General features: G+C 37.4%; 1 protein-coding gene across 1 annotated transcript in view; it reads left to right on the forward strand.

The window, feature by feature from the left end:
- Positions 1–23,616, forward strand: part of TNIP3 (TNFAIP3 interacting protein 3) — a 164,241-nt gene that overhangs the window by 55,730 nt on the left and 84,895 nt on the right. Inside the window, exons 3-7 of the mRNA XM_008585167.1 lie at positions 9,480–9,566; positions 12,997–13,077; positions 15,409–15,474; positions 16,826–16,957; positions 19,644–19,772. Coding sequence (XP_008583389.1) covers positions 9,480–9,566; positions 12,997–13,077; positions 15,409–15,474; positions 16,826–16,957; positions 19,644–19,772 — 495 coding nt within the window. The remainder of the gene's footprint in view (positions 1–9,479; positions 9,567–12,996; positions 13,078–15,408; positions 15,475–16,825; positions 16,958–19,643; positions 19,773–23,616) is intronic.

Consider the following 23,616-nt stretch of genomic DNA (forward strand, 5'->3'; position numbering starts at 1 on the left):
AGATCTATTTCCTTCCAGAGAAGAGAATTTTTTTTTTTAATTTCAAACATATAATTAAGATTTTTGAAGCTAACTTTCTCTTTTCTGACCACTAATCTTTGGCAGTAGAACTTAATCCCTACGCAAGCAGTGGTGGAAACTGGTGAGATTATGTTTGGATGTGACCTTAGAGGTCAAGGCAGTTCATATCTAGCTCAATTCCCATGAAACTGTACTGAATTATATTCCTAATGGCTCAGGCATCAAACAAGTAAATGTTGTCTGTTAAATGAATTTTAGGTGTGTTATTCATGCCTCCCTAAACAGGTAAAAGATTCTTCGGTTTATTTTAAAAGGAATAAACCAGAGAGTCTAAATGTGTTCTGATACGGGGTTCAACCTCCCCCGTGTCATGCGATGACTACAGGTAAGTCACTTAACATCTCCGAATTTCAATCTCACCCTCGTTAACATCAAAGATGCCTTTCCTAACACCTCAAAGGTCTATATGAAATTCAGATTGAAGCAGATACAATGTTTCAAAACACAGAAATCATTTGTACAAAATTGTGTTTGTTTTGTTTTGTTTTCTAAACTGAATTTAGTTTTAATCTAGGACATCCATCCTGTCTCTTAGAAAATAATTTAATCTATTTAACTATGGGAAATCTCAGTCACTTCAGTGTTTTCTCAGGTAATTTACATTTTCAGTGCAGTCATATGTAGGAATTCTCCCCTCTCCCTCCTTTTCCCCATAATAGCATCTAGGTTCTATGCAGCAGATTTTATGAAACAATATGAGTGTAGTAGAGTTGCCAGATACAGCAAATAAAAATTAAAAATCGGCACTTAAGTTTGAATCTTAGGTAAACAATAGAATGTTGCATGGGCATACTTGTACAGAAAAATTGCTGTCTATCTGAAATTCAAATGCGTCTGGATGTCCTGTATCTTTCTGGCAACTTTGGTGTGGAGGCATCAGGGCTGCAGTGACCCACCACCTTACATCGCCATTGGCACTGATGTTATCTGTCCCTGCACTGATGTTACCTATCCCTTATGGTCTTTTCATCGGCTTATATCTTCAGCGGCAACCCTGAAGCTTCCAGGTCACTTGGTGTGTCTTCTGCCCTTGGGTCCATGTGGTGAATGCTACATCCTCCTCAACCTGACTCTGAGAACTCTTTTTGTGTGTGTGTGTGTGTGTGTGTGTGTGTGTGTGTGTGTGTGTGTGTGGCTGGCCGGTACAGGGATCTGAACCCTTGACCTTGGTGTTGTAACACTGTACTCCAACCAAGTGAGCTAACTGGCCAGCCCAGAGGCCTGCTTAAATCCACTAAACCTCAGTTAATCACGTTTGCACCCTTCACGGGAACATGAAAAGTTTCCGGCTCTGCTTCCACACCACTATGGAAGTGAGCTGTCTCAGGACCTTTTTACCCCGACTTGCCAGATAGCCATGTCCGTAGCTGTGTACCATGCTGATGTGGGGAAATTCTCTTCCACACTTAACCATTCCCCAGATAACCCAGTGAGTAAGGCTGAAGCTGTCTCTGCTCTTTGCTGTTCAGTCTGGGCAGTTCGATAGATAATGAATAAATATCCCCAGAAGTAGGGGAGCAGGGCATAGTTTTCTCACAAGAACTAAGCAACATCCAGCTACTCTTTTTCCCTGATTCTTTTCTCAGTTTCCCCAAGCCTTTATCTTCTCTACTGGGGCAGATGGTGGAACTGGTAAGGGTAAGTTGTATTGACTCTTCACCTATCCTCTCTTCTATCACTTGTCCATAGTATAAGTTTTTATGCCTTGATTAAAATATTTTTCCTAAAATTTTATTATGAAAATTTCAAACATAGAGCAAAGTTGAAGAAATTTTATGGAGTACACCCATAAGACCTCTATCTAAATTCTACCATTAACATTTTGCTCTGCATGTTTGCCACATTTATCCATCTACCCACCCTTCTTTCCATTCATCAACCCATGTTACTTTTTGAGCCAGATCAAAATAAATTGCACAAAGGGAATCAGTCTTTTTACGAAAATGTTTAAATTGTTTTCAGAAGACTAGCTCCTGCAATTCAAAGCTATAGTTTTCAAGATGGTCTCTAGAGTTTGGAAAGTCTATTTTGAAATTCAAAGGCTGAACAGGAGCTGTTTTCCACTTTCTATTTCTATTCTATGGCAAACTTGATCATCCCTGACGCAAAAGATATCTCTTACTGCTCAAAGAAAGGATTCGTTATATTAAAAAAACAAAAAAACACAGTGTTTATTTGGGGGGATCATCAATTAATACTTCAAGACATCAGTTTATCTCATAAGATGTTATAAACCACTATGAAATGCAGGAAATATTGAAGACCACAGTTATGCCTTTTAAAAATTCCCCTGTAGCATGCATAATTATTAATATTGTTTATTTAGCAAATATTAACCAAGATGAAGGGTGAAAATTTTAAAAGGGGTTTTGTATGAAGGCAAAATAATATTGATCATATAAACAAAATAAGAAAGGATGAAATATTCACCCATAAAATGAATAAAAATAAAACACACAGGATCGCCCTTTAAAAATGTCCTGACACTCCTACTTGATCATTTCTGGTTTGGAGGCAAAGCATATAACCTTGTGTACCCCTGTGGTCATTCTGTTTTGGATTGTGTTCTGAGAAGCTGAAGTGTGCTATGATTTCCTACTGGAGATTCATACACAAACAGAGTCATTCAATAAAAATGAATGAAATACCACTATTCTGTATCCTGAAGGTACTCTGTTAGTTCCCAAGGCTAAAATGATAAATATTGACCCAGACTTCAAGAAGCTTACAGCCTCTCAGGGCAGAAAGTTTGCCTTGGATTGAACTGTGCTCCCCAAAGTCCATGTATTAGAAACTTAACCCCCCACTGTGACGGTGTTAAGAGGGTGGGAAATCTTATTATAATAATTGAAAGGTGGGGCCTTGAAGAGGTGATTAGATTGTGAGGACCAGGCCCAAGTAAATGGATTAATCGACTGATGGTTTAATGGTGGTCATGGTTGTGGTTCTGAGAGCTTTAAAAGGAGAAGGGAGGAGTTTGCTCTCTCTGCTCTGCCGTTCTCACCACGTAACACCCTGCATTGCTGAAGAGTCACTTCACCAGATGTGTTACCTGTACTTTGGACTTCCCAGCCTTTGAGACTGTAAGCAATATTGTTTCTTTACAAATTACCCAGCTCCAGGTATTTTGTTACAAGTAACAGAAATGGACTAATACAAAGATACATAAAATTAATGGCTGCTTTACAGTAAGTGCTAGAGGTGAATTCAGGAACATAATAAATTTGTTTTGGAATACTAAACAAATAGTAGACACTATGGTTGGTTCTAGAAATATGAAGTAACACAACACATAAAAATTGCTATCATGGATTTTATAATCTATTGGTGGGAGTCAACAAAGAAGAAAAATATGTAGTCTGTTTTATGTAGTGCTATGCAAAAACAAAGCAGGAAAAGTGTACAGAAAATGCTTGTGTGGAGAGCAGTTTTAAATAAGGAGGTACTATGGTTTGAATATCCCCTCCAAATCTCATGTTGAAATGTAATTGCCACTGTAACAGTGTTGAGAGGTGGGTCCTTTAAGAGGTGATTAGTCCTTGAGGGCTTCTCCCTCATGAATGGACTAATGTGATTATCTCAGGAGTGGGTTATGATTGTGGGAATGAGCTTCTGTTAAAGGATAAGTTTGACCCACTCCCTGCCTCTCTCTGTTTTGCGCATGTATTGCCTCTTCATGTGATGCTTTCTTTTTTTTTTAAAGATGACTGGTAAGGGGATCTCAACCCTTGGCTTGGTGTTGTCAGCACCACGCTCAGCCAGTGAGCAAACCGGCCATCCCTATATAGGATCCGAACCCGTGGCCTTGGTGTAATCAGCACCACACTCTACCGAGTGAGCCACGGGCCGGCCTAGAGAAACACAAGATCTTAACAATACTCTAGACAAATTGGACTTGGCAGATATCTACAGAACATTCCATCCAACAACCTCAGAATACTCATTCTTCTCATCAGCACATGGATCATTCTCCAGGATAGACCACAGGCTGTCCCTTCCATATGATGCTTTCTGCCATGTTATGACACAGCAAGAGGGCCCTCACCAGATGTGCCCCTTGATCTTGGACTTCCCATCCTCCAGAACCATAAGCCACATAAATTTCTTCTTCATAAATCACTCAGCCTGGGGTATTACATTATAGCAGCAAAAAATGGACTGAGACACCAAGTAAGGTCTCAATAAATAGATGACATTTATGCCATTTCCTACTAAAGGCGAGGGGATGGGCCACATGGACATCTAGGGAAAATAGTTCTAGGCAGTGTTGGGACTCAGAGGCTGCTACCCCAAAATGTAGTGCTTTGACATGCTGGAATATAGAAGCAGCCTCAAGGTCTCTCTGACTTTCCTTCCCCTGTCATCTCTCAATCCTCTGACATTCTCCAAAGCACAGGATGAAGCTGTTCCCTTATCTACCGAAAGAAGACAATTACCTCTGGTTCTTTCCCTAGGTTTTCATTAATCTATCTTGCATCACAGAAAAGAAGACTAAAGTCTGTCAAAACAACTCGGCAGACTTTTGTCACAGACCATTCTCTTCTATTTCAGTCCCATTCAGTAATTTGAAGAGAGTCATTTACTATTTGTTGTCTGCTCTGCAGGCCAAATAGACTTTGTCCCAGGCCATTATATGTTCTCCAGGCCCATTGCATCCCCCCCAAAAATCATTTACTCCTGTACCCCCCAACTCCCCTCTGTCCTAAGAAAATTGATACATAAGGCTTCTGTACTAAACTGGAAAATTGGAAAATCACTTTCTTGTGATTCCTTTATGCATTGCCCCATCTCAGTAAGTTAAAATAACAAAATTTGTTATAAGTTTTCTTCATATTAATCTGTTTATCAGTTGGTTTTTCAGAGAATCTTCAGAGAGCTGAAGGGGAAGCTGTCTCTTGACCCCAAAAGCAGAGAGAACAGGTTTGAGGGACAGCAGTGTGGCCAGGATGTGGAGCAGAGTAAGCAAATGGGAGGATACTGAGAAAAGTCAAGAGGCACAGGCTAGATCATGTAGGGCCTTGCTGGCCACTGTAAGGAGTTCAGCTCTCTGAGTGAGATGGGAAGCCACTGAAAAGTTCTGAGCAGAGGAGTGACATAAAATGATATTTAAAGCCTCACAATGACTACTGTATTCATAAGGTGGGGTGAAGTTACGAACAAGAATGGAAGCAGGAAAGCCCTTTGATTATTTCAGTAATCTAGCTAAGAGATGATGGTTGCTTGGTGTCAGTCCAACATGCTGAGCGTCTTGCTCAAGGTCACATGACTAGTAAGTGATAGAACTAGGATTTGGCATAAAGCTGGAGATCAGTCACTGCTGGAAATGCTCTTAAAAATGTTTCTATGAATAAAACCAGGAAGTAAACATTAAAGTCCTGTTTTGCAAAAGATATAAACAGGCATGTTTATTTCACCTTGTCACTCGCTCATTAAACTGGGAAGTCTCTAGGCTCTTGCAGCAATGGGCTGCTCTCCTTTTTGTATATATTTTCAAAGAGGCTACAAAATATTTAGATAGATTGGATGCAGACTGTGAGAGAAAAAGAGAAGTCAAGGATGACTCCAAGATTTGGGGTCTGGAGAATTAAAATTGTCATTAATTGTGATGAGGAAGACAAGTTTTGTGAGGAAAATCAGAAAATAGGTTTTAGACAGGTGGATAACGAGATGACTAAGCATCCACATAGAGATGACAAGTAGGCAGTTAATATAGGAGTCTAGAGTTCAGGGGTGCAGTCCATTCTGAGAGCCCCCGGAGAACTGATTGTTAAATATTTTGGTTGCCATGAGCTATTAAATATTTTGAATATTACTTTTGTTAACTGGTATCGAAGTTGCCAGTCTCTACCATACAATTCATAATGTACATCTCCAGGTTTATTTTTATTAAAAAGTCACTTTGATCATGTAATTCCTTTGCTCAGGAGTCTTTAGTAGCTCCCCATGGCCTATCATATAAGATCAAAATTTCTTGACCTGAAACTTAAAGCCTTTCACAATTTCATTCAAATCAACTTTAGATATACCCCGTGAACTCTACTTTAATTAAACTGGGCTTGTAGGATCCTTCACACTTAGGTTTGTCCAACTCTATTCTGTTTGTTAAGTTGCTTCCCTTACAACACTGTATCTCAGCTTCCACCCTCCATCAAAGTCTTATCAACCTTCAAGGCCCAGAGAAAACTCCAACTCCTTCCATAACTATCAAAGCTGAGAATGAGCTCTCTCTCCTCTGAATTCTTACAAGCTTTTTCGGCGCTACTACTGATTTGCTGGCTTTCATTTACTGTCCAGTTTTTCATATTTTTATTGACACATATGTAGATGTGTGTTTGTATATAAACTGCATTGTAAGCAGTAAACCTAGCTTATTTTCCTTTGGAACCCACTCAGTGGCAGGTGAACAGTCAGTGATGCATAAATCATGGATAGTCCTTTCCTTTTGTCACATTATTTGTTTCACAGAGAATTTGATTGATGGCCCTATCTTTAACGTCAAATTGTTATTATCTAAGTTCTTACATGTATTACCACAGAAAGCAAACCCAAGAGGAGACACTATTACTATTCGATTGCATAAATGTGCTAGTTGAGCCTTAGAGACCTTAAGCATCTTGCCCAAAGCAGTGAGTGGTAAAGCTGAGATATGAATCCACATGATTTAACTGGAGAGCCAGATCTTCTAGTCATCTCTAGATCCTCCCTCTCCTATCTAGATAGAAAATTCACTCAAAAATTCAAATGCAAAAAAAGTGCAAATAGATTCAGAAAGCAAAGAAGCCTTTTCAATCCCCATTCTAAAAGGATATTAAAGGAAAAGCCATGTTTACTTAACCTGCCCAAGAATGCCTCCAAGCATTTATAAAAATGCAGTGCTTTCCTCGTGAAACTAATTTCGAGAGAATTATTGTCAACTCAAATGATAGTTACAGACCAATGACTGGTAGTTCCTTGTTCCTTTCCTTCACCATACTTCTCTTTGTTAATTTTTTTCCTTTGTATAATATTTCATAAATGTGAACTTTTCAAAGTAGTCTTAGAAACACGAAGTGACACCTCTGTTTCTCTGAAAGTTGTTTCAGCTTGTGAGACTTCCCATGAAACGAAGCTTGACTGAAAGCCAGACTCTTAAAATATTTAGCACACATGAGAGGGGTGGAGGTGAGGCCAATAGGGTATATGTGACAGAAAATATTCAGTTCATTCCTAAAGCTGGCCTATTGCTAGTTCCACCTTTCTCAAAATAGACCTGGGGTTCTCCATGAGAGTTATTGATTACTCACAAATAACCATATGGCTTTCTGGAGCTCATAGAAAACTGTTTTTTGTTAAACAGCATAGCAGAGAGGCAAAGGTATCAGATTTCCATTGAATAGAAGTCATCACACTAACAATGAGTGTGCATCAGGATACCTTTAAGGGGAAACCCAAGAGGCAACAATGTCAAGGATATTATTTCCGGCAAGAAAACATTCTTTCAAACCGCTTTTCTAGGTCAATGTAACCACATTCACTGGGTTATTACTACCAAATACAAAGATAATGTGGAACAGAGCCTCGAACTGTACATAAAAACTCCATGTGTGTTTTAGAGTTTTGCGTTAGAGTTTTTTCCTTCTCTGATGGGCAGATTTTAATGTTAATAAGGTGTCAGTCTCCAGAAAATGTCTGCTTCTATCCCCTAAAGTCAGATTGTATGTGAGTCATAACTTTCATTTTCAGAATTCTGAATGAAAAATTTGATTCCCACCTGTATTTTTGGATATTGCCTAAAGACAACATCACTCGCTTCCACTCAAGCGTACCCCCAAAACAGACCAAAAAACCAGCAGAAGGTAAACACACACACACACACACAAACTAGCAAAAAGTTCATAAATTTGGGGTATAGTTTAATTATATAGATATTCATCAATTTATTCATTCAGTGAAATGTGCTGAACACCTGCTCTGTGCCAGACAATTCTGTGGCAGGGTACTGTGGATACAAAGCTGAACACAGGAGTATGTAAATAAATAATTGTAGTGTTTAAGGAAGTCTTCTTTTTGGCTGGTTGGAAGAGGTCAAGATCAAGTCAGAGGGCAAGAGAGGCATTAGATGGATTTTCAGGTCAGCAGGTTGGAGGGAAAGCTCAGAGGGGATGTTGGAGATGGAGAGAACAGCATGTCCAAGGGCCCAGGGATGTGAATCGGCACAACTCACTTCAGGAGATGGAGGTAATTCAGCGTGGCTGGAGCATAGGGGAGAGTTGGAGACTGGTGGGAAATATTAAGGAGCAAAGGCAGGGCCAAATCTTGGACACCACTCATTACCTTTTAAAGAGTACGGATTTCAGTAGGTTTAGGCTTTCTTCTACATCCAAGTATATGTGGATATCTCACAGGCAGCTCTAATGAAAAATTTAAGTTATTGACTGTAGATTCTTTCTCTTCTCCTATCAGCAACACAATCTTTCCTGTTTTGTATTCCTTGCCTCTTCATTTGCTCCCTCTGTTCCAAGTCCATAATGAAATATTCTGCTCCATCGTGGTCCATTTGTGTAGCTCCAAGTATCTATCATTTCCACGCTTTTATCTGCACTACTTACCTAGTGCTCTGTTACCTCAAGAGCCTGTAAAATGACAGGAGCCAACTAGCTTAAGCTAAAATGTTAGTGCAAAAAAGATTTAACTTTAAATGAGTCATGGAGAAAATCTGGACTTGACCTATGGAAAATACAGTCTTAAACTTGAGAGCCAAATTTAACCTTTCTACCAGTATAGAAGATTAGATTTGCAAACACAATGCCCATTTTTCTTTTTAATGATTTGTTTTTTCTTTTAGTTCCATAAGAATTAGTAGCACTTATAGAATTATGTATGACTCATTAAGTTCTACACAGTTAAATTCACATTTAGAAGCATTGCCAGAAAATCTTGCCTTTAGGGAAACAAGTAATGGAGCTGTCGAAAAGTCAACAGTTACCTAATTGCTCTGGGAAATACAATGAATTTATGGCAGTTAGGCTACTGAGGAAAGATTCGGTTTGCCCGGGCTTTCTGCAGTAGTAACTTCCTCCTCCAGTGGGAGAAACTGCCAGTAAAGACAGAAAGACAATTTACGTACTATAACAAGGCTGATCTGCCCCAGGTCTTAGTCACAGCCTGCCTACTTGAGACATCCTGGGAAATCCCTATTTGGAGGAGTAGAAAAGTTAAAATCACAGTTGCTGTACTTACAATCTTATTCTGTGTAATTCACATCCAGAGTCTCTTCTGTTCATTTTTAATGAAAAGTCATTGCTGTTATTTTCTATCATGAGTTAACTGTGGTGTTTTTTAAAATATTGTATATTTGCTCTCACCCTGAAAGACACCATAAGAGGTTTTTTTCTCTCTTTTTCTTTATGCTTTGCAAGACTCCAGAGAAAACAGCTTCCATAGCACATTTTGTGCAGGACACATTGAGAATGAGTGCTGCAGAAAGTTCTACGGAGCATGCAGAGGTAAGTGCATTTCTAGGGGATGAACTGACCTCATCTTGTATCGATAGCATTTCTAGCAGTTAATTGTGCAATGATTAATACAAGTAGAAATTGCTAGTTTGCTTTTTAAGCTAAGATTTGCTCTATATTTTTAATCAATGTTATTTAACATGGAAAAAGTGCCTGGGTGATCATTGCACTGCCTTTCATCCTTCTGGGCTACATTTCTTCTTTTACAAAATGAGAGGACTAAACCTGTCCAAATTCCTTTCAGCTCCCAATTCTATGGGTTCCACATCTTGCTCTTGATTAGAGAGATTTGGTTCAATGTAGTGTCTAAAAAGAATACTATATTGACATGGCTAGAAATAGAATATATTAAAGAAATAGAGTGTCTATAATAAATAATTTGTATAGTCACAACTGATACCATAGTTTTTGTTCAGTTACTGCAATAGATACTTACTAAATAATTAATAGTTAATTATTAATTAAGTGCTTTTTTAAAGTTTTTTTTTTCAAAGAGATAGCCAAGGTATGATAGGAAACTAAGTGAAACTCTTGTTCATTTCGGTATTTAATTTAGTAGTGTCAGACCTTGAATATATTAGAAGTTGGTATGGGAATTATGACAGAAAATAAATGCTTGGATACTTTGAACACATATTCTACCATTCAGGAATAATTATAGGGAATTATTTATAGGGAATAATTGTTCCATAAGCAGTTCCTTACTCAAACCAATGACTAAAAATCTTTGTACTTATTTCAGCCTCAGATGCCTGCATTAGCAACTAGAAAGCAAAGCAAATACAAATGAAAAATTCCCCCAAAACCTTTGTATTTGACTGATTTTGCTTCATATTAATACAAACCTGATACATATAAACTATGGTAAAATGTTGGTCAACCCTCAGAGAAACCCCTGGTGATACATTTATGGCTTATAAGCCATTCCTATTCTCTGTTCCATTCCTATCCTTCCCTCCCGCCCCCGCTTATACCTGAGTATTACTTCTGAGTGTCAGAAATTAGTACTCCTAGAGTTGCAAAGAGATTCTCTTGCAGATTTAGTATCTAGCTTTTCAGGAATTCTTATTTATAAAATTAAAATCAAGGGTCAAATATATTACAATTTTCTTCCAGAGAAAATTATATATGAAAAAAAAAGAAAGAAAAAAAAAGCAGCACACTGTCATATTGCTCCACATCTGGGTTCCCAGAAGTCAGGGACATACAAATGTTTACCAGGCACAAATTATTGTCTACATTGCAAATACAGTGGAGACTTTTCTGCTTACCCAAAATTCATGTTTCCAAGCATGGTGTAGAATGGAAGGGTCTAGAACTTTGGTATGAATCATGATTACCTAGGACATTTTTTAAAAACAGAGGTGCCCTGGCTCCACTTTCAGAAATTTTGGTCCATTGTTCAGGATGCTATATTTTTAGCAAGCTCAATGGTGACTTTGATGTGCACTGGTCTTGAATCCAGTCTTACTGCACCTCTGCTTTGCTGAGCTCAGGATTTGCTGAGCTCACAGCATTTTCCAGATCAATGATGCTTAATGTTTAATTAAGCATCTGTCTAATCCAGAATGGGTCTAGTGTCTTAGAAGTCTCCCCAAAAGAGAGGAGGTCCAATTACAGGGCCCCAAATACTCGTCACCTGCATTTTGATGTCATCCTTGGTGCTCGGCCAAACCAGCTTCTTGGGGTCAAGAGCAAGTATAATCATTCTGAATTTATTGACACACAAAAGACTTTCTTTTAAAATGTGGTCTTAATTATAACATGGGTCTGCATAGGAAGAAGCTAAGGAAACGAAAAATAGCACCTATACAGATATAAAATATCATCAAACCCTAAAATGCTGAAACATAAGTAAGCAAAGATTGAAAACTACAGTTTTATAAATAACTTTTAATAGAAAAAGTCCTTGAATTCCCATGATGATTGCAAAAGAGTATTTACTATAAACACTTCTGGCAAAGGCCAACATGTTTTGATAATATTTCTTAATTGTTCATGAATATCTTTGAGTAATTTTGCAGTCCACAATAACTAAGAAGACTGAAACTGAATACCCTCATCACTCAATTTATTGTACTATTTATATGACTGAGAGATGGGATGGTAATAAGACTATTGAATTACAATAAAGGAAACAGTTCTTAAGTGAGTTTTGCTGTTGGTCGATTTAGGCAGATGGCAGGTAGTTTCCAGAGTTTTTGTGCTTTCTTTAAATAAATGCTCCCACCCCTGAAAAAAGATAAATGAAAAGAAAGGTGGTTAACTTTTTCATTATTTATTTTTAATCTAAATTTGTAATCTAGTGGCTTTATTCAAACAGTTGGTGAAAATTACACAGTACCAGGTAATCTGTACCCACCTGTTTGGAAAATAGAACAATTTAATCAGGCGCTCTCACCTAGGCCGGTTGGGGGTGGTTCAGTAAACAGATTGTGCATGTGGGTAGAATTGGTGGCATGCATGGCACCGCCACCTTGGCTGGCAACTGCCTCAGGCGTCTCCTCCGGACAGCCATGCTTTCCAACCTATGGCTTCCAAGGACCTGTTTGCTGGTTACCTAACTCATAGACCTGTGTCTGAGGGGTCTGGTGACCCAGCCTGGTGTGTGAAGGGTTCGTGACCCAGTCTGGACAACAGGCTTGAGGGGTCTGTGAGCTCCAGACCTAGCCCTAGCTTTACAATCGGCCCAGTCGGCAGAATTACTGGCAGGTAAAAGAGCCTGACAACTGGCATGGTCCAGTAGCTCAACAATTGGCATCACGAACAGGATAAAGAGCTCCACAATTGGCTACGTCAGCAAGATTCTGACATTAGCTGGAGCATGACACCACCTCTATAACACACTTGTGTTATGGTCATTGAGGTAGTTAACTTATTGTAGTTTTAGATCAATTTGCTGCATTTTAGTGATATGTGTTGGTCTTTTTTCTTGGTAGTTCTGTCACTCTGATTTTTGCTGGGGCCACTCTTCAGAATCTTACTGGCATACATGTTCATGGGCACAGCTACAAAAATAATTTCAGAAATATTTACTTTGTAAATATCTAAAATGTATCAATGAAACTTACCTTATTTCTATAAGCCATTTTACTCTGAATTGTCATAATTTTGTGGAAAAGATTGAAATCCAAAATCATGGATTTCTTATTTCTGGCTTACCCATTATATAGATACATTTATAATTTATTAGAGAATTATTTTGGTAACTAATCAGTATAAAGGAGTCTAAAATATAATATAAAGGTGATTCATCAAGTCAATATGAAGGACTTATGGTATGATGACTATTACTGGTAAAATCATGTATTTTTATAAATCACAACATGACAGTTGACCAAATCCATGGGGTTTGTGAAGGACAGTATGTCTCCTGTTTATTTTGTAGACTGTTTTCTTTCATCTTTTTTTTTTTTTTCAGTGTTCTCAATCATCAAGAAGAAAGAACTTGACAAATTCTCTTGAACCAAAGATAAGGTACTTGGAAAAACAGAGAAAAGAGGTAATTTAGATATAATATTAGAAATATTGAAGCCACATGTGCCATAGATTAATGCTGAGAATAAGATAGTGTGTCACCTAGTGCTGTTTTATTTTTATCGGGTCACAGTATTTATGTCTTAGATACTGAATGCAATATTTTGAGAGCAAATGCTTTTTCTTATTCACCCACATATGTCATAGTTGGTGTTCGTGCTGTGATGAATGAAAAATGACAAAGTCATAAATCCAGTAATTATAATTCTAATTTTCTCAAAATTCGGGTTTTTCCTCCACATGCACCATGTGAGCTTATCACCTGTGCTTTTTATGTCTTGCAACTTGACACACCTTGAAATTCAAATTGTCAAAGGCTTTAAGTGCAGATGACTTCATGAATTGGGCATCCAAATGCGTAGGGCTTAAGGAGCATTATTATTTTTAAAAATGCTTGTTTCTAAAACGTTACTGAGAATTAATGGATATTATTTTGAGTTGTGGTTTTTGCTTTTGTTTTTTAGTTTAATGAATGTTAGAACCTCTTTGCTCCTCTTGACAGGAGAAGTGAAAAGTATAACAATGTTAGCACTCTCTATATTGTGGATTTTGTAATTCCTTTTCTAGCCCATTCTGGGTCTTAAATTCTTCATGTTCTTTTCTGACTTCTACTCCTCTTTCTTTCTTTCTTTTTTTTTTTTTTAAAGATGACCGGTAAGGGGATCTTAACCCTTGACTTGGTGTTGTCAGCACCACGCTCATCCAGTGAGCCAACCGGCCATCCCTATATGGGATCCGAACCCGTGGCCTTGGTGTTATCAGCACCGCACTCTCCCGAGTGAGCCACGGGCCAGCCCCATCTACTCCTCTTTCATACTGCACAGAGTATTGTGCCCTTCTGGAAAATTACTGAACTACAGCAGAATAATGTTACTGTAGCATAGGAATGTTAATCCCTGTAATAACGACAGCTCGAGTATCTTTATATAATAATATTCTATAGTCTTATGCTAAATAACCATATCTATTTCCAGCATTACAGTTACCTAGTACCTGTCACTTTGGGTTAGGTATTTTGCTTTTTAATTAGAAGAAAGTCTTGCTATCTATTAGTCATTGTTACTATCTTCTCAGTGTCTGTCCCATACTGATGTGTAGAAATTTCTATTAATATAAGAAACTACAAACTTCCTCTACAATAAAACTAAAACATGGATCATGGTGTTTTTTCTTCCTTCTAATTAACAGATAGTTTTAAAATCTTTAAATTGTTTGCAGCCTAAAATATTTCTAAATATTGTCTTATAACAAAACTATTATTCCTTGAAATCTGTACTTTCAAAAAAGTGATATTATCCATTCATTTTTGAGTATATGTTATAAATTATGTGTTGACCTTTTAAAGCATATTATTATAAGCAAATGATGATTAGTTAATGGATTCTAGAATTTGTTCATATAAATTCTGCTTTTAAAAAGCTGGAAAATATTTCATTATAATAATCAGTTTAATCACATAAAAAATACAAAAGGTTTGGAAAAACCCTTCATATATTAATAAATCTTACAGAAACCTATCAATACTTACAAATTTTTATCAGATTCTGGTTGGATTAAACAAAGATGAAAATTCAAATAACTAAGAGAAATTAAAATTTGTTATAAACTGTTCTGCTGACTTGTGAAGATACACCTAAGACTTAATAGTTTTTCATATATGAATGAGTTATAAAAAAAGAGTGTGTCCAATTAAATCATCTCCACCCAACCAGAACTTAGTGGAAGGAATATTGCCTTCATCCACGGCCTCAAAATTCTCAGTAATATCAAAAAGTGATTTCATTTTGGCCAAATTTTCTTTTTTTCTTTTTGACAGTTTTTTTATTGAAACATAATTGATTATACATATTGGATGTGTATAGATTTGAATATCAAACCTGTGTACAATATGTGGTAATCAAATCAGGGTAATTAGTGTATTCATGTTTACAAAACATAATCAATCTTTGTGATCCTTAACCAATTTCTCACTAATTCCCCCTACATCCCCCTACCCAGCATCGAATAACCAGAGTTCTCTCTTTTTTTGAAAATTCATAGTATTATTGTGATTGTTGTTTGTTTTTTTCTTTTCTTTTCTTTCTTTCTTTCTTTTCTTTTTTTTTTTTTTTAAGCTCCCACTTATAAGTGAGGACATGCAGTATTTCTCTTTCTGTGCCTGGCTTATTTCACTTAATATAATTTTCTCTACATTCATCATTACTGCAAATGGCAGAATTTCATTCTTTTTTATGTTAGCCAAATTTTCAAATGGACAGAAATCCTTTGTTGATTCACCAAATTTTAATAATTTCAGCTCCTGGAAGTTAACCAGCAATGGTATCGGCAATTTAGAAGTATGAAAGACTTATATGAAAGACAGGTAAAGACCTCTCTCTATTTTTTTTTTGGTAATTTTTTAAAACCAATAATCCTGGTGGGGCCACGTGTGTGAAGACTCTCACTGATCTCAGCTACAAAGATCTGTGGGCAGCCAGCTGTTGAAAAATGAAGGGAAGGGCTGCTGAGTGCATTTTTGGCCTCTTGGTACTGAAAATTAATGAACAGTGTCAGTGAATTGCCTTGCTCATGGCTAAAGAAAGGTGCTAAAAATAGCCTCCAGCAATGTTTCAAGAGTTCTTATGCACATATATCATACCTTACATATTATCCTGGCCTCAGCTTTGTTACTGCACAAGGTTATATGTAAGGTGAGGACCAATTAAAAGATCATACTGTTCTGTGCAAGGCCAGCTCTCTAATTATTTTAATTAGATAGCATCAGCTATTTTCCACAGACAAAGATACAGGTGTAACAGTTTACTGGCAAAAAGCTTTTGCTTTGGTGAGAAAGGAATTTTTTGGAGAAAATCTCTTTGAATAGGTAAAAGTCAATTTGTAATTTAAAATCATTCTATCTTCAAAAAGAGAGAGAAGAGAGTGTAAATTCTTCTAAATAATTCAGAATTAAGAAACTTGACCACAAGTAATACAGCAGCATTGTTCTTTTCTTTCCCATTTTGATACTCAGAAGTATTAGACTTACAAGGTGCAGGATAGTGTTCTCCCTGCACCAGGCAATGGTCGGGCCACCTTGCAATACACGTTGTGGGGCAGTTTGGGTCTCCACATTTTTAAGATGATGATTCCCAGAGAGAAGGTTCAAGCTGCTTTCCTGAAGGGCTTGCAGGCATTTGAAGATACAGAGTTAACAACGGGTATAATTTTCATACTGGAAGCAATATCCATCTCTAAGGTTCTCTCATTGGACCGCTGTCGCTCCGACTTTAATTTGCCATTTAGTGATAGGTCAAGGCTGCAGATCACTAAATCAAAGGCCATGTCTTTTTCTCTGGTGTAGGCATGTTCTACCTACCCCTGACCCTCGCTGCCTTTTCCACGTCAGGCAGGGCACATCTTGAGAGCTGACACTAGGATGACAAACCTAGAGGCTTCCTGCCTGGGGTCTGTCTGTATTCCCTCTGAAGTGGGGGTGGTCTGGAGGAAGGAGGGAAGAGCTGGACGCTGTTTGGGTGTGAGAAGTCTGCTTTTCCCAGTTGACCAAGCTCCTGTTTAAATGCAAATATTCTGATCTACGTTAGGGGCGGTGGGAAGTGGAACCTCTCCCTAGGGGACGTCCAGGAGGGGGGTGTTTCTGTCCCCAAGTGCGTATACCCAGGGGTGTGTGGGCTTCCGAAAAGGTGTCTGCAGCTGTCTGTGAACGACTTTCTCAGGTCGCGGAGCTGAAAACGAAACTGGACGCCGCCGAAAGATGCCTCAGCACACAGGAGAGGGAGCGACATCAGAGTCAGAGAGCGAGCAACCCGCAGCGCCACCCGACCCGGGACCCGCGGCAGCGCGAAGAGGTGGGCGGGGCTCGGAAGGTGACCGCCCCCCGCCGGGAGGAACGCAGTCAAAGCCCACGGTGGCTTTCCTACGAAATCCTATCGTCTTATTAAAATCAGCTGACTTCTGAACAGTGACCAATGTGCACGGCGTTTCACCCTAGGGGGGAAAAATTTTTTTTTTTAACTTTGCTTTCGCGTTTATTACTTTTATTACTCGTGATCATAATTATAGTATGGCAATTCCTTGCATTTTTGCAGTAGCTTTTCAGCTTACAGAGAACTTTACAAATAGGTACCACTTTTGTAATCATAAAAATATAGCATTTTTAAATGAACCTCACCGGCATTATCTCATTTAATATTCTCAGCCCACCTGTGGAAAAAAATATTATTTTTGCCATGTTAAAGATGAGAAAGCTGAAATGAAAGAGATTGACTTGCCAATGTTGATGAAATGTACATGGAAAAATGGGACTTGAGGTCAGGGATTAATTGGGTGGGGGACATGGGGAATAATCTCAGTATGTGGTAATAGGCATCCTGATCTGACCATCACATCCTAGGCATGGATTCTGATGGTCAGCTTTGTGTCCCATGAATATGCATAATCAATAAAATTAAATAAATAAATAAATAAATGGATGCCAAACCCACATAAAATTATAAGAATTCACTACAATAAATAAATAAATACTTTTCTAAGGTAAATAAATGAATGCCAAACCCACATAAAATTATAAGAATTCACTACAATAAATAAATAAATACTTTTCTAAGACTCAAAAAAGAAAGAAAGAAAAATAGGACTTGAGCCCAATCTTTAGATTCTAAGGCTCCATCAGTCCCTGCTGAGAATTACATGGTGACAACTGAGATGACAGTTTTTCCTAAAACAGACTTTTTCTTCCCGGTTTCACTTTCAGTTATTGGACTTCATGGCTATTGTAGAAGTTTGGAGGAAACCTTAAAATCTAAGGACCTCTTGGTTTTTTTTAGGTATAGTAAAAAAAACTGAAAAGTGCAAATATTCTGAGGTGAAGTCCTATCACTGATGTCATGAGGCATTGGCAATGTTTTAAAACATGCACACTGGTTGCGATCCTGTTACCGGTCAGCAAAAAAGACAAAAAGGAAAAAAAAAAAAAAACATGCATAAATCTTCAGACAACACGAGTCCAGGTTTTCCTACCTTACTAAGGATGTCTTTGTCACAGTGAGTCAGAGGAAGACAGGGTTTAGCAATTCCCTTTCTGCCATATAGCAGTCATTTCCTTTTCCAATTAAACCCTGACTGGGAATCTTAGTGATTTTTCCCTCATACAGTGGAAACATTTTCTAGTTGGAGTAATTTTCTCTTAAATTATGCGAAATTAGAAAATGATTAGTTCATTTTCTAAGTATATAGGTTCATTCTATTTACACAAAAGCAAATATAAATGTTTTCTCTTTAAAAAAAAAAAAGACTTGGGCCGCTCCCGCCGAGGGTTCGGATCCCACATACAGACCGGCCGCTCACTGGCTGAGCGAGGTGCGGGAGCAACACCGAGGATTGCGATCCCGTTGCCGGTCCCAGTCCAGTACGGGTGTGACACTGAGGGTTGCGATCCGTTGCCGGTCACGAAAAAAGACAAAAAGGAAAAAAAAAGACTTACCTAAATTTAATTTAAGGTTTCTTAAGTTTAATAATTGTATTGGGAAAGGAATTGCTAAAGTAACATACTTTAACACATATATTAGCTATTTTGTCATCATGAGTTGCCTAAATTCTGCAATTTTTTTTCTGTAGATTAAACTCTCACTCTCATTAAAAGTACAATTTACTCCACAAAAATTTTACTATTTAGTGTATAAACTTAAGAGATAGGAGCCACAGTGTCTGTATCCAGAGCCTGTTAGTGTCTGAGCAGCTAACCTTCAGTTATTTAAAACACTGGACTTCCTGATGATCTAAAATATGGAAGAGTGATGGCAGTTGAACTAGTTAATCTCTACCTTTAAAAAATAATAACAACAATACAGTGTTCTGAATAATTATCTGTAAGTCACGAGTCTTATTTGCCTACAATTTAGTCTCTTCTCCATCTCTCCAGTACAGAACGATGTAGGATTGGGCTTTGAGATATTAACTATTGTTTTGTTGCCATGACACTCTTTTCTTTTTAGGATTTTCTTTATTATTTTATTTTACAATTGAAACATAATTGATGATACATATGTATGGATTACACAGCTGACAGTCAGTATTTGTGTACAATATGTGATGATCAAATCAGTATTATTAGCATGTTTGTCATTACAAATCATAATTATTCTTTGTTTTAGGATTTTCAATTACTTTTACTCAATCACTTATTCATCAGCTAGTAACAGTACAAGGAAACTAGCATATTCTGCAAACCCATTTATTTGAGCATTGAAAATGAGGATTGGGGATTTTGGTATCTTTTTCTGGGGTCACAGAACTTCTAAGTAGCAGCACTAAGTTTTGATGAAAGAATGATTTCTTCAATACTAACCCTGTCCTCCACGCAAAGAACATTGCTCAAATGGCATGTTAAGTAAAAATATTGCAGGTGCTCTTTTTACAGTATTTCCAAATGGTGAGCCCTCTATCTGCCAGGAGCAGCTCATGTATCAGGATTCTCATAATATCATCTCATTTGACTTTTATTAATTTTAATTTTTTTCTTGCTCTTTACTTCAGAAGGAAAAGGAAAGCTTAAATGAAGAATTACACGAATTGAAGAAAGAGAATAAGCTGTTGAAGGAAAAAAATGATCTCGTGAACAAGAAGAAGGAATATTATGAATGTGAAATAAAACGCCTCAATAAGGTACCAGGCCAGGTCAAGGGTGAGAGATCAAAACGAGATATCCCTGTATAAAAGCACATTCCTAGTGAGAGTCACAACAAATCTAGGCTGCAATGTGACTCCCAGACTTGGGGGCTTGGGAGACATTTTCTGTAATTTTAGCTTTCAGCCCTACTTGGCTAAGGAGGCTTTAGGGAATTCATGTCCCTGCAAAGAATCATCATGAAAAAGATAAATGAGGAGAAATTATAGAAGACACTAAGAACATTTTCTTTTTCCGGTTTGCAGAACCACATAAAACAAGTGGGTGTTTGCGAACAATAACGTATCTCTTGGTCAACCACAAAAGCTTCCTGAGGAAATAAGCTACTCTCTAAAATGAGCACAGCGGAGCTGGGTGTGATGCACACTATATGGAAGCATGCTGAATGCCAAACCCAAGGCTGAGATGGCAGCCCTCCCAAGAACAAGCCTAAAACCCACCTCGCATTGGGGCAGGGGCCATGGGGGAGAGAAGGCAGCAGAAAAATTCAGGACTTTTAGGAAAATACAGGTGGTTTTAAAACCTTAGCTCCAACTTAACTCTTCAAAGGGACAACCTGTGAATTGCTGCAAAAGTGTATCTGTGTGTGTGTGTGCGCACGTGTGTGTTATTTTGTCATTTTATGGACTAATTGCTTAATTTTCTGGTGAAAGGAGTCTCTGTCCAGTTCAGGGAACAACATTCAATTCTTTGCTGTTGACTTTTCCAAGAGCCAAGCCATAGGGAACATAGGAATGCTGTAGTACCTGGCTGACTTGAGATACACATCTCTCAACTGGGTATTTCATAACCAAAGTAACAGAAATTGTCTTCTAAAACAAGAGTGGGTGATTGACCTTTAAAATGTGCTCAATCCCTGTATTTTGGACAGCGTGCCCATGGCCTGAATACTAGTTAACTAGTATTCAGAGGTGTCATTTTAAAGATCCCCAAAATTTTAAGTATGTGCCTATATAGTTGACAGAATGCTTTACAAATGGAGTGCTATACTAGTTCTGTTTGTGGAACAAGTTATTCTTCAGGAGAAAATGGGGAAGTGGAGATTGACTTGATAAACAATGTACTTTATCCTCTAAGAGAGAAAAACAGTGTTCAGACATACAAATTCAGAGCAAATACATATCTTTTCCATTTTATTCTCTGTTGAGAAATCCTCCACAATGAATTATAGGAACTAAGGATAATTGAGATTATATTTGAAATTCCTCCTGTTTTGGACACCTTATTATAAGTTTTCTTACATCATCTAGTTCATTTCCTTAATTGTAGGCACAAAAATATTAATTCTGTAGATAATAAAACATCCAAGAACTGTTTTTTGAGGTCATGTTCATTTGCACATTTCATTTTTATGAGTCTGTATTTATAGTTCACAGAAATTTTTTAAGGTTAGAAAAATAATTTTAAAATTCTGGTGATTATAACAGTAAAATCTCAATGAGAAAAATTAATTTGAATAATATTCAGATCTTATACAAATGTCACATTCTCAAAGGGGACCTTTCTGGCTATGCAAATTAAAATGACATACTCTATTCCTGATATTTTTTGCATTAATTTTCCCTTGACATTTATTACTATCTTATACATGTCTAATGTTTCATATTTATTACCTTATTTGCTTTCTGCCTCCTAATATTGATCATAAGCTCCATGAGGGTAAGATTTTGCAGGGTTGACTTCCCCATTAGGCACAGTAGGCACAGTGTTTAGGGGCCCATGTATATGTTTAATTTCTCTTAAAATCAGAAGAAAAAATGAAATTTAGAGTTGAAAACATTTTTTCATATATTATATTTATCTTGATAACAATACAGTTGTAAAATATCATGTTAACATGTACTTTTATGGAGGAAGGAACTCACAAAGGCAATGTCATAATGTGGCCCTGCGTTTTTTCTGTGTTGTGCACTGCTGTATCCCAGGTGCTTAGAATAGGGCCTTGCTCATAGTAAGTTCATATATACTTGCTGAATGGGTCAATGGATGAATGTATGAATGAATGAATGAATTTAATTAGCTAGTATATGTGTTCAATAGCCAATTCTAGACCTGAGATTATGAATGTATGGATGAATGAATGAATTTAATTAGCTAGTATATGTGTTCAATAGCCAATTCTAGACCTGAGATTCATAATAATAACAGGCATGATACATTACTTATGAGTAGTGAGGAAAAATAAATGGGTGCTTAAAGCAAGAAAGATTTCATCCCACCATCTATACCTTAAACTGTTACTTAAAAGCATAGATATAAAGTGATGAGTTACGAAAAGTTTTCTTTCCCATTTAGTGCATGTATTAGTACCTAATGAAATGAAAGACATTACTACTCTTATCTTTTACAGTGAATATTCGTCTTTTCTTTTTTATCACTGTGATAAGAAAGTATTCAAAATTTGATTGGGTGGCTGGTTGTGCACACCACCCATCACAGCATGAAATTTGGGGTCTATTCTACTTGCACAGACAGACTGCCTGCTAAAATTTGTAACATGTCAGCTTAGTTATTAACATATGGTTTTCAAAACTTCACACAAATATGTGTACTCAATTCAATTTATTTGCTTTGAAGAAAATACCCAAAGGTTTTGTTTTCAACTAATTCATAAAGAGAAGCCAGCTGTTAACCAAAGTGAGAAAAATTACCTGAGGCTAGTCAGCCAGTGCCACCCACGGGCAAAACTGATTTGTTTGACATCTCAGCGTTGTGAGATGGGTGGATCTGTTTGGCATATCTGTACTAATAGTAAATAACTATTCCAGAATAGTTTATAGATGTTCAAGGGAGTTAGAAAATGCCAACATGGAATAAATGCCTGTTAGACTTTCTTCATTTATGACTCATTTGCAAAATTTCTGGAATCCTGAATAGCATGAAAAGTAGACCATGAAATTCAAATAGCAAAATCCGCAAAAATGGTCTGTTCATAAGTATAGGATATGGAATCAGCATATTTGATTGCCATCATTCATTTGGTTGACCCCACTCTAGATTCTCTCTATTACTGGCCATACGTTTAAAAAAAATTTAAAAACTAATCTGACACTTCCTAGAGCTTAATACAAATCCTGACAAAATGGAAATTATTTGACAACTTTTGTTGCTTCTTCACATTCCTTCTGGAGGAAGAACAATTTCTTATTTCTCTTATAACTTCCTGAAAAACAATTCATATCAGGCTGGACAGTATCCATAGACTCTAAAACATTCTGCTAGGAAATTTCTAGTTTGTTCGCACATACTCAAGATGGAAAATTTGCTTTTCCTTTTCTACTTTTATGGTCATATTGTATAGCAATGCAGGAGAGTGACTTACTACTAATATCGTCAAACGAACACCATTAAATTTACTAAAGAAATACAGAGGACGTGAATTCTTCTTAGAGCTCTAAAAATGAACTTTTTCTATTTGTACAGAAGACTCATTTGATTATGAACAAGTAGTCATATTGTGGGCTCTGAGACCACACCAGGATGATATGTGTTCTTTCACAATATTTGGAAGCTGTTTTTACTGAACCCATCATAAACCAAAGGTCTTCAGAATAGAGGCAATCAATGTGTTTTATCTGATCTAAGTACAGTATATTTAAGAGCATTATGAGCTAATGAGTAAGGATGATAATGTTGCTGGCAAATATAAGTATCTTATTTCCTTTACCTCCTCATTCCACAGTAAAAACACCAAGTTGTACTGTATGTTAAGAAATTAGAGCACTTTCGGGCCGGCCCAGTGGCCGCTTGGGAGCGCGGCAACGCTCCCGCCGAGGGTTTGGATCCCACATACAGACCGGCCGCTCACTGGCTGAGCGAGGT

The sequence above is a fragment of the Galeopterus variegatus genome, unplaced genomic scaffold, assembly GCF_000696425.1.
Source record: "Galeopterus variegatus unplaced genomic scaffold, G_variegatus-3.0.2 Scaffold3475, whole genome shotgun sequence".
In the NCBI taxonomy this organism is placed as follows: Eukaryota; Metazoa; Chordata; class Mammalia; order Dermoptera; family Cynocephalidae; genus Galeopterus; species Galeopterus variegatus.